The sequence below is a fragment of the Notolabrus celidotus genome, chromosome 1 (assembly GCF_009762535.1).
Source record: "Notolabrus celidotus isolate fNotCel1 chromosome 1, fNotCel1.pri, whole genome shotgun sequence".
Classification (NCBI taxonomy): Eukaryota; Metazoa; Chordata; class Actinopteri; order Labriformes; family Labridae; genus Notolabrus; species Notolabrus celidotus.
Window position 1 is genome coordinate 11,132,944 of NC_048272.1, and position 12,987 is coordinate 11,145,930.

The 12,987-nt window shown below is 42.6% G+C and overlaps 1 protein-coding gene across 1 annotated transcript in view; it reads right to left on the reverse strand.

Annotated features, from left to right (window-relative positions):
- Positions 1-12,987, reverse strand: part of megf6b (multiple EGF-like-domains 6b) — a 72,035-nt gene that overhangs the window by 4,806 nt on the left and 54,242 nt on the right. The window contains exons 13-32 of the mRNA XM_034682108.1: positions 12,134-12,304; positions 11,364-11,495; positions 11,138-11,266; positions 10,878-11,006; positions 10,563-10,697; positions 8,666-8,800; positions 8,452-8,577; positions 8,238-8,369; positions 7,740-7,868; positions 7,530-7,661; positions 6,438-6,566; positions 6,211-6,339; positions 5,782-5,910; positions 5,561-5,689; positions 3,160-3,288; positions 2,904-3,032; positions 2,431-2,559; positions 2,129-2,260; positions 1,905-2,033; positions 1,684-1,812 (exon numbers count right to left, since the gene is read on the reverse strand). Of these exons, the coding sequence (XP_034537999.1) occupies positions 1,684-1,812; positions 1,905-2,033; positions 2,129-2,260; positions 2,431-2,559; positions 2,904-3,032; positions 3,160-3,288; positions 5,561-5,689; positions 5,782-5,910; positions 6,211-6,339; positions 6,438-6,566; positions 7,530-7,661; positions 7,740-7,868; positions 8,238-8,369; positions 8,452-8,577; positions 8,666-8,800; positions 10,563-10,697; positions 10,878-11,006; positions 11,138-11,266; positions 11,364-11,495; positions 12,134-12,304 (2,643 nt within the window). The remainder of the gene's footprint in view (positions 1-1,683; positions 1,813-1,904; positions 2,034-2,128; positions 2,261-2,430; positions 2,560-2,903; positions 3,033-3,159; positions 3,289-5,560; positions 5,690-5,781; positions 5,911-6,210; positions 6,340-6,437; positions 6,567-7,529; positions 7,662-7,739; positions 7,869-8,237; positions 8,370-8,451; positions 8,578-8,665; positions 8,801-10,562; positions 10,698-10,877; positions 11,007-11,137; positions 11,267-11,363; positions 11,496-12,133; positions 12,305-12,987) is intronic.

The following is a 12,987-nucleotide window of genomic DNA, read 5'->3' on the forward strand; positions in this document are numbered from 1 at the left end:
GACACAGAGTCTCAAAGATAAAACAGATGTCTGCCGGCTGGTTACTTTACATCATCCTGGTGTTTAAAGGATGGGGTCACTACTCTGAAGTAAGAACTGTGGGGGTAAAAAAAGACTAGGTACTTGTATGACTTGTATGCTGTATGATATACGTGCCTCAAAATGACACAGTATGATAAGATACAATTTTAAGTAATTCCATACAATACAATAGGATAAAAGTTGATACAATATAAAACAATGTCAAATGATAAGTTACAACATAATCAAATACCATATGATAGGATATGATGGAATAAGATACGATGTAATACAATACTAGACAACACGATACAATATAGTACAATACGAATTGATACAATACAGTATGATACTATGCCATAACAACTAATGTGATTGGATATCATATGATACAGTACGATACTGCATGATACAATATGATACGATAGGATGTCATGCTATATGATATGATAATATATGACACCTCAAAAAACGATCCAATATGATATGATAGACTATACGATACGGTAGTATACGATTTGTTAGAAAACAAAACAATACGATGCAGTCAGGGCGTAAAATTATCACCTGCCAAGCGCCAATGGCAGGTAAAAAATTTGTTTGCCGTGTAAATCAAAAACACACAACCGCAAGTAGCCGTTGGAACATTTTTGTATTGCATGTGAGGTTTTGTTTTTATACTTTGGCCCATTTCTGCCGACCGTCAGGCTATTTTGACCCTTGTGGCGAGCTGTACTTGTGTTGTGATTTGGTACGTCGGGAACGGCGTGACGTCAGCTACTGGAGTTCTATTCAATCTCTGTTCTTGAAGAAGCACTGGGGGAAGAGCGTTTCGAGGAAGATGTGGCGACACATTCCCGGCGTGAAGCCCCCACAAACAAAAAGGATAAACAAAGAGACAGGAGACGATCAAGAGGGGGAACAGACTAAAGCTAAACGGAGTAATGTCACTTTACGTTTTTATTTGGACGGTGAAAAATGTTTTTAGCCGGTGAATTTTTGGAGGTCACTAGCCAATGGCAGATGAGGTGTTAATTTTTTAAAGTTCATTTTACGCCCTGCATACAGTGCAATACGTTAAGATACGATACAGTACGATACAGTACGCTACAGTACAATATGACACGATACGACACAATACAATAAGATCTGATACACTCTATTCTCACCTTCGGTCAATTTGTCCTGGACTTGTGTGTTGCATAAATAAAGCTGCATCCACAGTATTATTAGACACAAAAATAAAAAGAAGCAACAACCAACAAAAGTAAACAGAGAGGCATGTGTCGGTGACAACCATAAACAATGTATATTACACGTAAGCAATGTTGCATGTTACGCATAATACACAACATTAATAAGTGAAAGAGATAGAAACACCATTAGGCTATTGCACGTTATGAGTTTGTACTCTCGGTTGTTATTATCTATTGCACAAGCATATTCACTGAAATAAGCATTGTGCAAAATTCACTGTCATCATGTGGCGCTCTGTAACATCTGAGCTGTCTTTCTACAATTATTGTAGTTCTTTTCATAACCTCCTTTTTGTTGACCATCTATCACATCTATTTCCAGTTTAACCTCTTTTTGACATTTAGACATCACTTATATATTTAAATTAATCTTTCAATAGCGTCAAAATAAGAACTGTAAACACACCCTTCCCACAATCCTCTCCTCTGCGTCCGGGAACGCACACACAGCGGCCAGTGACAGGATCATTCTGAGCTCCTTCTCCACACAGCGCTGCACGAGCACAGTCAACCCCGTACCGTCCAACTGCACACGCTGTCACAACACAGACACACACAAGTTACTCATTATCCCATAGTCTCAGTTATTATAAATGTATCAAAAGATTAAGTGTTACATAGACTCACTGATGTTGCAGCTTGCTCCAATGAACCCTGCAGGACACGCACAGGCTCCAGTGGAAGGAGTGCACTGCCCTCCATTTTCACACTGACACTCTCTCTCACAGTTTGGACCGTAACGACCCTCTTTGCATACTGCAGATAAATATTAAACAGCAGAGGTTTAAAACTACTTCTATCACATGCTTCTTCTGTGATATATTGAGAGATAAATATGCTTTTTTTCATACTTTGGTCACATTTTGGGCCCTGGAAACCTGGAGCGCAGTAACAGGATCCGTACACCGGGTGGCAGAGCTGGTTAGTCTGTGAGCACTGACAGACCTGGTTACAGTTTTGTCCAAATGTTCCTGGAAGACACGCTAATAAACGGGAGAGGATAGAGGTCACATGTGCAATTTGTAAAGGGAAGTTACAGCTTTCAGATGCATCAAAAATGTGTCATCTAGCATGTTTTATTGCAGCATGAATGAGTTTATAACTCCAATGCTTCTTGATTCATTCAATGCAGCGAAAGCAGAAGTTGCCTCACTCTGTTCGCAGCCATTTCCTGTAAATCCTGGAGGACAGCCGCAGTCTCCAGAGATGTGGTGGCAGGACGTTCCCTGAGCGCATCTGCAGCGATGCATGCAACCTTTTCCAAACGTACCCGGTAAACACGCTGAAAATACACATGTGAGAAAGATCTTTCAGGCAATTACACTGGAACTCAGGTGTTGTTAAAGTATTGTTTTACAGATTTATTAAGTCATATAAAGTCATTTATAAAGTGTCATATAGACAGAAGACAGACGTCGGAGTGGTAGAAACACAGTCAAGAGAAACTAATTGGTGTAAGGATATTATGTGACGGGATGTAAGTATTATCTGCAAGTAGATACTATACATATATAAATATATACTGTATATGTATAAGTGCTGGGTTCATTATTGAAGTAGAGGGACAGGCTCCATCCAGCAGAGGATGCAAGAGCACCACAGTCCCCTCTCTTTGCAGGTTTGTACCTTTATCACAGAGTTTTCCTCTCCAGCCGGGTGGACACTGACACTCTCCTGTGACATGGTGACAAGAAGCTCCGTGCACACACTGACATCTCTCCTCACAGCCGACACCAAACAGGCCGGGTTCACATGCTGACATGGGAAAGTGCAAAGTGGAATGATTCACACTATATTTCATGATGTACAGTTTCCACACTGCAGCAGCTCCCTTGAGGTAACCATTTTCCTGAAGGTTTATTAGTTTCGCTTGCTTGATCACCTTTCTCACAGCGCTCTCCGATCCAGCCGGAGCTGCAGCTGCACCGCCCGCTCTGTCTGTCACACTGACCGTCGTTCTCGCACTCACACAGCTGCTGGCAGTCCTCCCCAAACCGTCCCACTGCACACTCTGAAAACACACAGGAGAAACACACATGTGAGAAAAGACATGTGAAAGAGAACAGAGACAACATGATGTGAACCACATACAATAGAGGAATGTTGCTGAGCCTGCGTTTTATTCCACAAGTTTATAGTTTTATAAAGTATGGAGTCTGACATCAGAGTTATGAGCCGCAGAGTTTAGTGGGTAAAGACGTTCCTGTGACAGGATTAGAGGTTTCCTGAGCTCAGAGGGTCCTGGCACGATGACAGTGAGAGGCTGTAACAGTCACAGAGGGAGGATAGTGTGTGATGCGGCGCTCAAAGGGGAGAAAGTCACTGGCGGGTCGACTGAGACTTTTACAGAGCAGAACTCTCAGACTCTCTGTCTGTGGTGCAGAAACGTTCTGAGCCAGATTGTGGGCGAAAACAGATGAGCTCAGGCAGGAGACTCAACTCAGACTGATGTGTTTCCTGAGCACAGTGAAACAACCACAGAACACTGTTTGAATTGTTTAGGTATAGAATTCATTGTAAACTTGCACGACGGGGTAGAATGCAGATTGTGGGCTGGTTTGTATAGCTGAGGATGAGTGAGTCTTCACTGGGTTAATCATTAAAATCACGTCAACAAAGAAAAGTGTGAACACATCTGTTAGTGTTTTGTCTTGTTGGCACACCTTTGACTTTGTTGTTCTGTGTCAGTCCACTAGAAGCTTAGCTTTACACTGAGATTGGAGAACAAATTGGCATTATGTGATTGGAACAACAGCTTCCGATCAATAAGAAAATCCAACTACTACTATGTTTGTAAATAGATCTATAGATTTTCCAGTGGATGTCAAGATCAGTGGGATGTTCACTGATAACTCACTTGAAGAGCTTACAGCAAAAACTCAAAAGCCTGCGTAATCAATGATGAACAGCCATAGACTGTAGAAAATATGGACGTAGTATCCGTGACGTCACCCATCACTTCCTGAACGCTGTTTTGAAGCCAATCGACGGCGGTAGCCATATTGGAAATGCAGAACTCAACCAGGCAGAGTGTGAAGTAAAGGGGCAGAGTTTAAGCCTCCTAGCCAATAGCTATATGTTCCCATCCGGGAGTCAAGTCAGTCATGTCCTTATTTTGGCAAAAACTCGTAATCTTAATATCTTCTGAAAAGTCGCGTTACAAAAAAATTCACCCCCGTACAGTGTGTGCCAATAGAGAGATAAGCTACATAGAGCCGAGCCGTTTTTTGAATCAGGCTATATACATGTTTATTAATGCTGCAAAAATCGACTTTTTTGAATTAGTGTGTATGTGGTTTCCGGTGTTTCTGCAGCCAGCCTCAAGCGGATTCTTGATGAATTTGAGTTTATAACACTTCGGCATGGGCTTCATATTTTGAGACCGGAGGTTGCCACTTTTGAACCGCAGTAAATAGTGATGTAATCAGCATAAAAATTACGCAAGGGAGTGATCTTAGACCCTTGATGAAGAGACAAGCAAGAGGAAAAATGTGATTGAGAAAACTGGAAGAAAACACATGCACAAGGTTCTGCATGTGGATAGTGAAAACAGACATCTGCAGCAGTGGTTACAGGGGAGTTTGGTTTTCTTTCCAGCAGTGTTTTACTTTTGTGTTTAAATATGAGCATGATCATTTTGGGAACAATGACCCTTTATAATAGAACACAGCGCTACTGCTATAATAAGCCTGACAAAGCAAGAAAACAGCATGTTGTTGTTGTCGCTCTGTTTGTCTGTCTCCATCTCTTTCTATCTGCATCTTCATCTGTCTTTCCAAGCCCAACACAGTCACAGCAGACGGCTGTTCAACATGAGTCTGGTTCTGCTCAAGGTTTCTTCCTGTTGAAAGGTTTTCTGGGCCACTACTTTATGCTAAATGCTTGCCGTGGATTCCCCCAGAGTACGGTCTACTGTTTTTAAGTTTCTTGACATTACAGCTGTAATAAAATTGGCGCCGTGTGAGTAAAGATTGATTTTTATGAAACACATTTTGAAGCAAAAATGAAGCTGTTTGAATAATCAGTTTACAACTACGGAAGTTGTAGGTGCAATAAAAGTATCCCAAACATTCCCCTGACTTTATCTTGACACCGCTAACTAAAAACATTTTGAATCTATGAAAAAAAAGTGTTGGCCCCTCCGGTGTTCCCCTCTAGTGGCAAAAAGGTCAAAACATTTGACCAACACTGCAATAAATGACTTTTCTTTCAAGGATCTGTCAGAAGGTGGTTTTGTGGAAAAACATACAGACACTCTTACTCACAGAACCTCTGAGTCTTACCCAGTTCACATGCTGCACCCGTCCATCCTCTAGCACATGTACATTTTCCATTGCTCTTATTGCAGGTGGCTCCATTCTGACACAAGCAGCGCTGCCGACAGTCAGCGCCGTAAAACCCTGCAGGGCATTCTGGGAGGACAAACACAAAGTAACAACTGTTTGTGATTTTGTATTTACCAATCTTATAGAGAAACGCTTTGGTGTGTGTTGTGTTCACTGACCTTCTGTGCAGTTGGGTCCGGTCCAGCCCGGCGTGCACCCACACTGTCCGCTGGCAGGGTGGCAGATGCCATCGTTACGGCAGCTACAGGTTTGGTTACATCCCTCCCCAAAGGAACCAGTCGGGCACGCTGCCATGAGAAGGACAAACAATATGATTACCTCTTCGTGAACTCTGATGATCAAAAGTGGAAATTCCAGAGTTTGGAAAGTGATCCAGGCCGCAGCATGGGGAACATCCAGTTGCTGCTTTCTCATGTGTGACTGAGCTGGGTTTTCCCAAATAACTCTGAAAGTGAGTGAGTTTTTGTTCCACTGTGAGTCAGACGTACAAAGATGCTCTCTGTGCTTTGACGCTGCAACATGTATGTCCTTTCTGAGATAAAACAGAAGCCATGCAGGTGCAAACTTTTGAACTTTCTGTCACTCACTGAGGTTGCAGAGTGGACCCATCCAGCCAGAAGAACAGGAACACACCCCGCTGACGTGATCACAGCTCCCACCGTTCAGACACAAGCACTTCTCCTGACAGTCCAGTCCGTAGAAGCTCTGAGGACACGCTGAAACACACACTCAGAGGTTTAAAGAATCCCTGTCAACAGCAGAAATACATATTTGGCAGATGAAGTTCGCTTTGTAGTGGAGGAGCTCTTCTTACGCTTTTCACAGAAGGTTCCGGTCCATCCCACCTGGCAGGTGCAGGCTCCGCTCACATGATCGCACAGCGCCTTGTTATCACACTGACAGCGATGACGACAGCCGAGACCAAACATACTATCTGGGCACTCTGAGAGAATATGATACATATTTGACTCAAAGTCACAAAAAGCAATGAAAATGACACAAACAGTATCTAAAATATGTAAACACAACAAAATTATCTATATAGAGTAACCACAAGTAATAAATGATGTGCAGCATTTTTAGTTTCGAGGCCACTAAACATGATACCATCACAACAAAGCTTTGCCAACTGGAACTCATAAACACCTTGGTCTTTGAATGCTGTGAGTAGAAACTAGGGATAGACCGATTATGATATTCGGCATTTTGACACATATCGGCATCAGCCTTTTTTAAAAATCTGACGGCCGATAAGAGATCAATTTAAAACTGGGTTATTTTGGCTCAAAATTCTCTAAATCACGTGGCAGTAATGACACTGTCTGCAGAAACCATAGCCTAGCTTGTGTTCATTTCTCCCTGCAGTTTCTCATTACAGGAGACGAGCTGAGCAGCATCCGTTGTGGCCCCTACAATTACTAGTGATTTAAAACCCATACAACCCCATTTCAAAATCACTGAAATATCCCCATAAAACAAAGATAAGTGAAAGATTAACATTTCAGTTATATTGACATTTTGGAAAACTTTATTCACTGTAGAAAACTTTAGGGAGCTATTCATTAGTTTTCATTTAACTTTATAAGACATGCTGCTGAGCCTGGGAGCTCCCTGCACTTTTTGTTAGAATTTTAAAACAAAGATGTCTATTGTCTAAGATAAAATAAAACCTTTAACATGTTGTAAATTTGAAAAGCTGTTTAATAAACATATATGCTTAAAGGCATTTAGACAATGGTAAGTGTTGGAGTTTGTATTATTCAAAATTTTGACAGCAATATTTCCCTTTTACTGCAAATTAATATCGGCTCCAAATATTGGTTATCGGCCTCCTTGACTACTAACAATCAGTATCGGCCCTGAAAAAAACATATCGGTCTATCTCTAGTAGAAACACATAACTTACTCTGATGGCAGCGTGTCCCGGTGTAACCAGCCTCACAGTTGCACTGTCCCGTCGCAGCATCACAGCTGCCATCTCCGTTCCTACAGTCGCATGTTTCTGCACAGTCGGCCCCCCAGTGTCCTGAATCACAAGCTGCAGCAGAAAATATCACGTCTTACATGATTCTCCTTTTATAAGCTGATCTAAAGAATACTTTTACAGCACTGTTACCTTTCCTGCAGTGGTGTCCGGTCCAGCCAGGAGCACAGGTACACCGCCCGCTCACCGGGTCACAGCGAGCATTGTTCTCGCACACACACTTCATTGAGCATCCTTGACCGAAGCGTCCGCTCGGGCACGCTGCAAGATGGAAAAAAAACATCTCAACCGCTAGACTAATCTACCATAACCGGCTCCACCAGATTGCATGGAGGCAAAGAAAGTTCCCATGACAGTCTTAATTATGATTCATCCGCCGAGTGATGCCTTCAGAGCCGGTGGTTTTTAAAAATGGAATAAATTGATTCCTCCAAAGTGAAAATCTGCGGATGAAGGGTTTTAGTTAATACCTCCGGAGAGGAACTTCTCCTCTGTCTTCTGACATGTTGCTTTGCTTTTGTTCCAAACTGCAGTGCTGCAACATTTCCATACACCACAAAGCTCCTCAGATGGTTCCCTGTTTGATGCATGTCGCTATGGAAACTAAGGATGCTCAGTGTTGATACTTACAGTTGTGGCAGAGTCTGCCCATAAACCCTGGAGCACAGTTGCAGGACCCATTGTGTTTATCACACACGCCTCCGTTCTCACACGCAGGGCAGGTTTGTGTGCAGCCTGGACCCCAGGAACCTTCAGGACACACTGGGAGAAAAGAGATGACATCACTGAGACTGACTCTAACACATCATGTTGAATCTGAGTGGTTACTTTTTTCAGCACTCACAGTTCTCACAGTGCTCCCCTGTCGTTCCTGGTGGACACTTGCATTGTCCGGTCACTTTGTCACATGGGGCGCTGGTGCAGTTACAAGCGTGCACGCAGCCTGCTCCGAACCTGCCCTCTGGACAGTCTGACACAGGAGAGACAGACCAGAGACATCTATGAACAGAACTTAACTCAAAGGACACTTAAAGCCAAGGAGAGCATGTTACACCTACCCTGATCACAGTTCTCTCCATGAGTACCAGCAGGACATTTTCTCTGGCACTCTCCTGTGACATGATGACACGACACTCCAGGTGGACAGGAGCACTTCTTCTCACAGCCAGTTCCGTATATACCAGGGTTACATTCTGGAGTCGAGACAGAACAGAGAAGTCAAAATTTAAAGACATCTGCTTCATGAAATGATGAAATTCAATATTTTAAAAACACACTGTGCAGATTTAACTATGCCACATCTTATGCTCTGTTTTAATGCTAATTCCTTACACTCCTTATTGTCAATTTCTATTACACTTTACAGTATAATTACCTCACACCATACTTTATATCTTTGTCTAATTGTATACCTCTTAACACAGATTACATCACATGGGATGAACCAACCGTGTCACTTTATCCTATCCTAAAACTGTCTCTTTTACCTAGACTTTCTTCTCTTGTTGTGCCTATTTCTTGTCTTGTCTAGTCTCTTTCATGACTAGTCTTGTCTCCTTGTTCTCTAGTCTAGTCTTGTTAAGTCTTGGATCTTTCTTGACTAGTCTAGTCTTGTCTGGTCTCTTTCTTGTCTAGTCTTGTCTAGTCTTGTCTCTTTCTTGTTTAGTCTTGACTAGTCTTGTCTCTTTGGTGTCGTGTCTTGTCTAGTCTTGTCTAGTCTTGTCTCTTTCGTGTCTAGTCTTGTCTAGTCTTGTAATGTCTTGTCTTGTCTGGTCTCTTTCTTGTCTAGTCTTGTCTAGTCTTGTCTAGTCTTGTCTAGTCTTGACTAGTCTTGTCTTTTTCGTGTCTAGTCCTGACTAGTCTTCTCTCTTTCGTGTCTAGTCTTGTCTAGTCTTGTCTCTTTCGTGTCTCTTTCGTGTCTAGTCTTGTCTCTTTCTTGTCTTGTCTTGTCTTGTCTAGTCTTGTCTAGTCTTGTCTAGTCTTGTCTAGTCTTGTCTCTTTGGTGTCTAGTCTTGTCTCTTTGGTGTCTAGTCTTGTCTAGTCTTGTCTCTTTGGTGTCTAGTCTTGTCTAGTCTTGTCTCTTTCGTGTCTCAAGCGCAACTGTATACAATGCCATCATTGCAGGACTTGGCCCACATCCGGTTGATATATCACTTGCCATGCCATCAGTCAGCCAGCAGTGCTGGCTTGACGTCAGATCTGGCCCAGACCGATCTGCTCTGTGGGTTGTCTCCTTCTCTTCTTGTCTTGTCTCTTTCTTGTCTAGTCTTGTCTAGTCTTGTCTCTTTCTTGTCTGGTATTGTCTAGTTTTGTCTAGTCTTTCGTGTCTTGTCTTTTTCGTGTCTAGTCTTGTCTCTCTCTTGTCTCGTCTTGTCTCGTCTTGTCTCGCCTTGTCTCCTTCTTGTCTAGTCTTGTCTCTTTCTTGGCTAGTTTTGTCTCTTTCTTATCTAGTCTTGTCTCTTTCTTGTCTAGTCTTGTTTGGTGTCTAGTCTTGTCTATGGAAAATACTGATGGTGATACACTTGAAAGAATAGACCGCATGGAAGGCATTTTTTCATCAGAGGACTTTTAAATGTGTACTAGACAGGATGAAACACGTCAAAACTGACTTGAAAGAAAGTTCCTTACAGAATCTCTACAGTTGCTTTGTCTGCTGTAGGTCTTCTAATTTATACAACGACACTCCAGGGATGTTGACTGAGATATTTCTGTCATATTAGCTACACTGGAGACTGGAGAAACTTTATTTATAGGCATGCAAAGATGATTTCCACCACTGTTGAAAACAATAAGCAGGAGTTTTCAATTTTGGGGCCATGACTATTTTTGTTTCCCTATGTTAATGCATGGACGTGATGTAGGTTTCTCTTCACGTCAGATAGGACAATTATAACAGAGCACAGTAAATATAAGTAAAGCTATTTCATGAGTGGTGCACAGTGACAACGGACTCACCTTCCTTGCAGGCGTTACCCTGGTAACCAGGTTTACAGACACAGGTGCCATGGCGGCGGTGACACTCAAGTGTGTTCTGCTGGACACACTGGCACTCTTCAGAGCAGCCGGCACCAAAAGTCCACTTAGGACACGCTGGAGGAGGAAAAAAACAGGAGACACAGAGTTTAAAGAGCGATGATTTCACAGAGAAAAGTACGATATGAAGAAGAAATTACAGCTGCAATAAAAGTAGGTACAAGACTATTCTAGCAATGTTCCTTTAATCCTGATATGAGAGATCAAGCTTTGCATTCTGGTAATGTTGGGACTTACGGAGGTGGCAGAAGCGTCCATACAGACCGGGATCACACAGACAGGCTCCGTAGGTCCGATGACAGCGCCCGTTGTTGGCGCAGTTACACTTCTTATTGCACTGTTTTCCATAGAGGCCCTTAGGACAGCCTGCACAAAGAAACCCACTCTCAGTAAACTCCAGATAACTACTGAGTACATTCTGAGATCATGCTGTGGTGGGAAAGACACGGTCTCACTGTAGACTGAGAAACAAATACTTTTCTGTCAACTGAACTCACCGTCTTGGCACAAGTCCCCACTGACCCCGGGTGGACAGCGACAGCTCCCAGTGACCGGATCACAGCTGGCACCATTTTTACACTTACAGGGGAAGGAGCAGTTTTTCCCAAAATATCCCTCAGAGCATGCTGTGGGATTAAAAAATTAAAGGGTTTTCATTGCCAAACTGTTCATGGTATCACAGTAATTGTGTGCATGTGTGTATTTGTGTATCTTTATCCTCACTCTGGTTGCAGACGATGCCCATCCAGCCATCAGGGCAGTCACAGCCAGTTTTCCACTGGTTGCATCCACCTTCGTTAGAGCAGTCGTCACATGTCAAACTGCAGTCATGGCCGAATGTGTCATCCAAACACACTGGAAACAACAAGGAGATGAATAAAACTAAAGTTCAAACATCAAGTATGTTCACCAGGTGAAGGCTCAACACAGATTTTCTTCATTAAATGTCAGAGGCTTGTAAAACTGTCAATGCTGACAGAGTATTGAACCTTTCATGGAAATTAGGATTAGCACGTAGGCAAAAGAAAGAAGGAATCAGCAAAAATGGAAAAAAGCCTGCACCCTGTCTCAAAGTGTATTAAAGTAGACAGTGTTCTAACCCTGTTCAACATTTGTCAGGCCAGCAAATGCCACAACTGTTTGTAGGCGTTGCTCGTGTCAATTTTAAGTAAAAAACAAAATGTCAACTTTAACTGTTGTAGAAAAGTGTTTATTAAGTTTGTATAACACAAACCAGACCCTCTGATTTCCTGTTCAGGCTCTGTTCAGCTGCCAGGTCTTATAAGCTTCAGCATTCTTGCCAGGGAAGCTGTACTGATACAGTGTGTACCAACAGTCTGCAAACATGAATCTCAGTAATTAACCCCCACCAGGCGGTCTGTTTCTGCCTGCAGTAAATGAGTCTACACCTCCTGGGAGTCACACTCAGGTAATGGGATACAGGTTTTTGTTAATGATAATGAGCCGTTAACGCTTCGGAGGAGGAAACCCACCGAATTTCTCTGCCAGGTTGCTCTCGGCCCTCAGCTCCCCCTCATCGTCCTCGTAGTCGTCGTAGCGCTCCAGAGCCTGGCTGTAGTCATGAATCAAGGTGAGCTGAGGGCGAATGAGAGGCTGCTCAATGGCTCCCCCGCTGGACAGGGCCTCAACTGCATCTTCAAGTGCTGCCGGAGAGACATACATGAGGAGTGTCAGTCACACACCCTGCAAATAATATCTCATGTACTGTTGTTCAGTCATGGAATTTCATTTCTATTCTTTTATGTGAGTGCGGCAGTGGAAGTCAGAAGCACTAACGATCACGGATATTTACTCTGATTTATCTAAGTGCACATGATTTCTCTTGATGCAAGAAAATCTATTTAGGGGTGGTAACAACTGGAGCTATCTCACCTTTTGGCAGGTTTTCAGTCAGATGTCAGTTTAAGCTCCAGTAAGGAAATTTTGGTTTGTGTGGATTTTGGTACCCCTAAAAACAAAGCTGGTTTTGTCCTTTACATGTGTTCAAAGTTTTTTATTTTTCACAAAAACGATCTACCTGTTTTCATTCAGCAGGTAATAACTCATTGAGAACCTGAAATGGAAAAAAGGCTGATTCTACCACTCTGTCTGACACATGCACTCAGCAGTGGTTTAACACATTACCTGTAACAGATTTAAAATGGTCTGTCTCTATGCTGATGGTTTAGTTTGCTTGTATAGCACATAAAGAGACATCAGTATTACTTTCAGTCTGTTTCACAACAACCTAAAACTATTCACAGGAGCTTTAAAGCTGGGGTAGGTAATCAGATATAGATACACTTTTTGTTATACTGGTTAAAATGATCTTTATGTCCTAATGGCA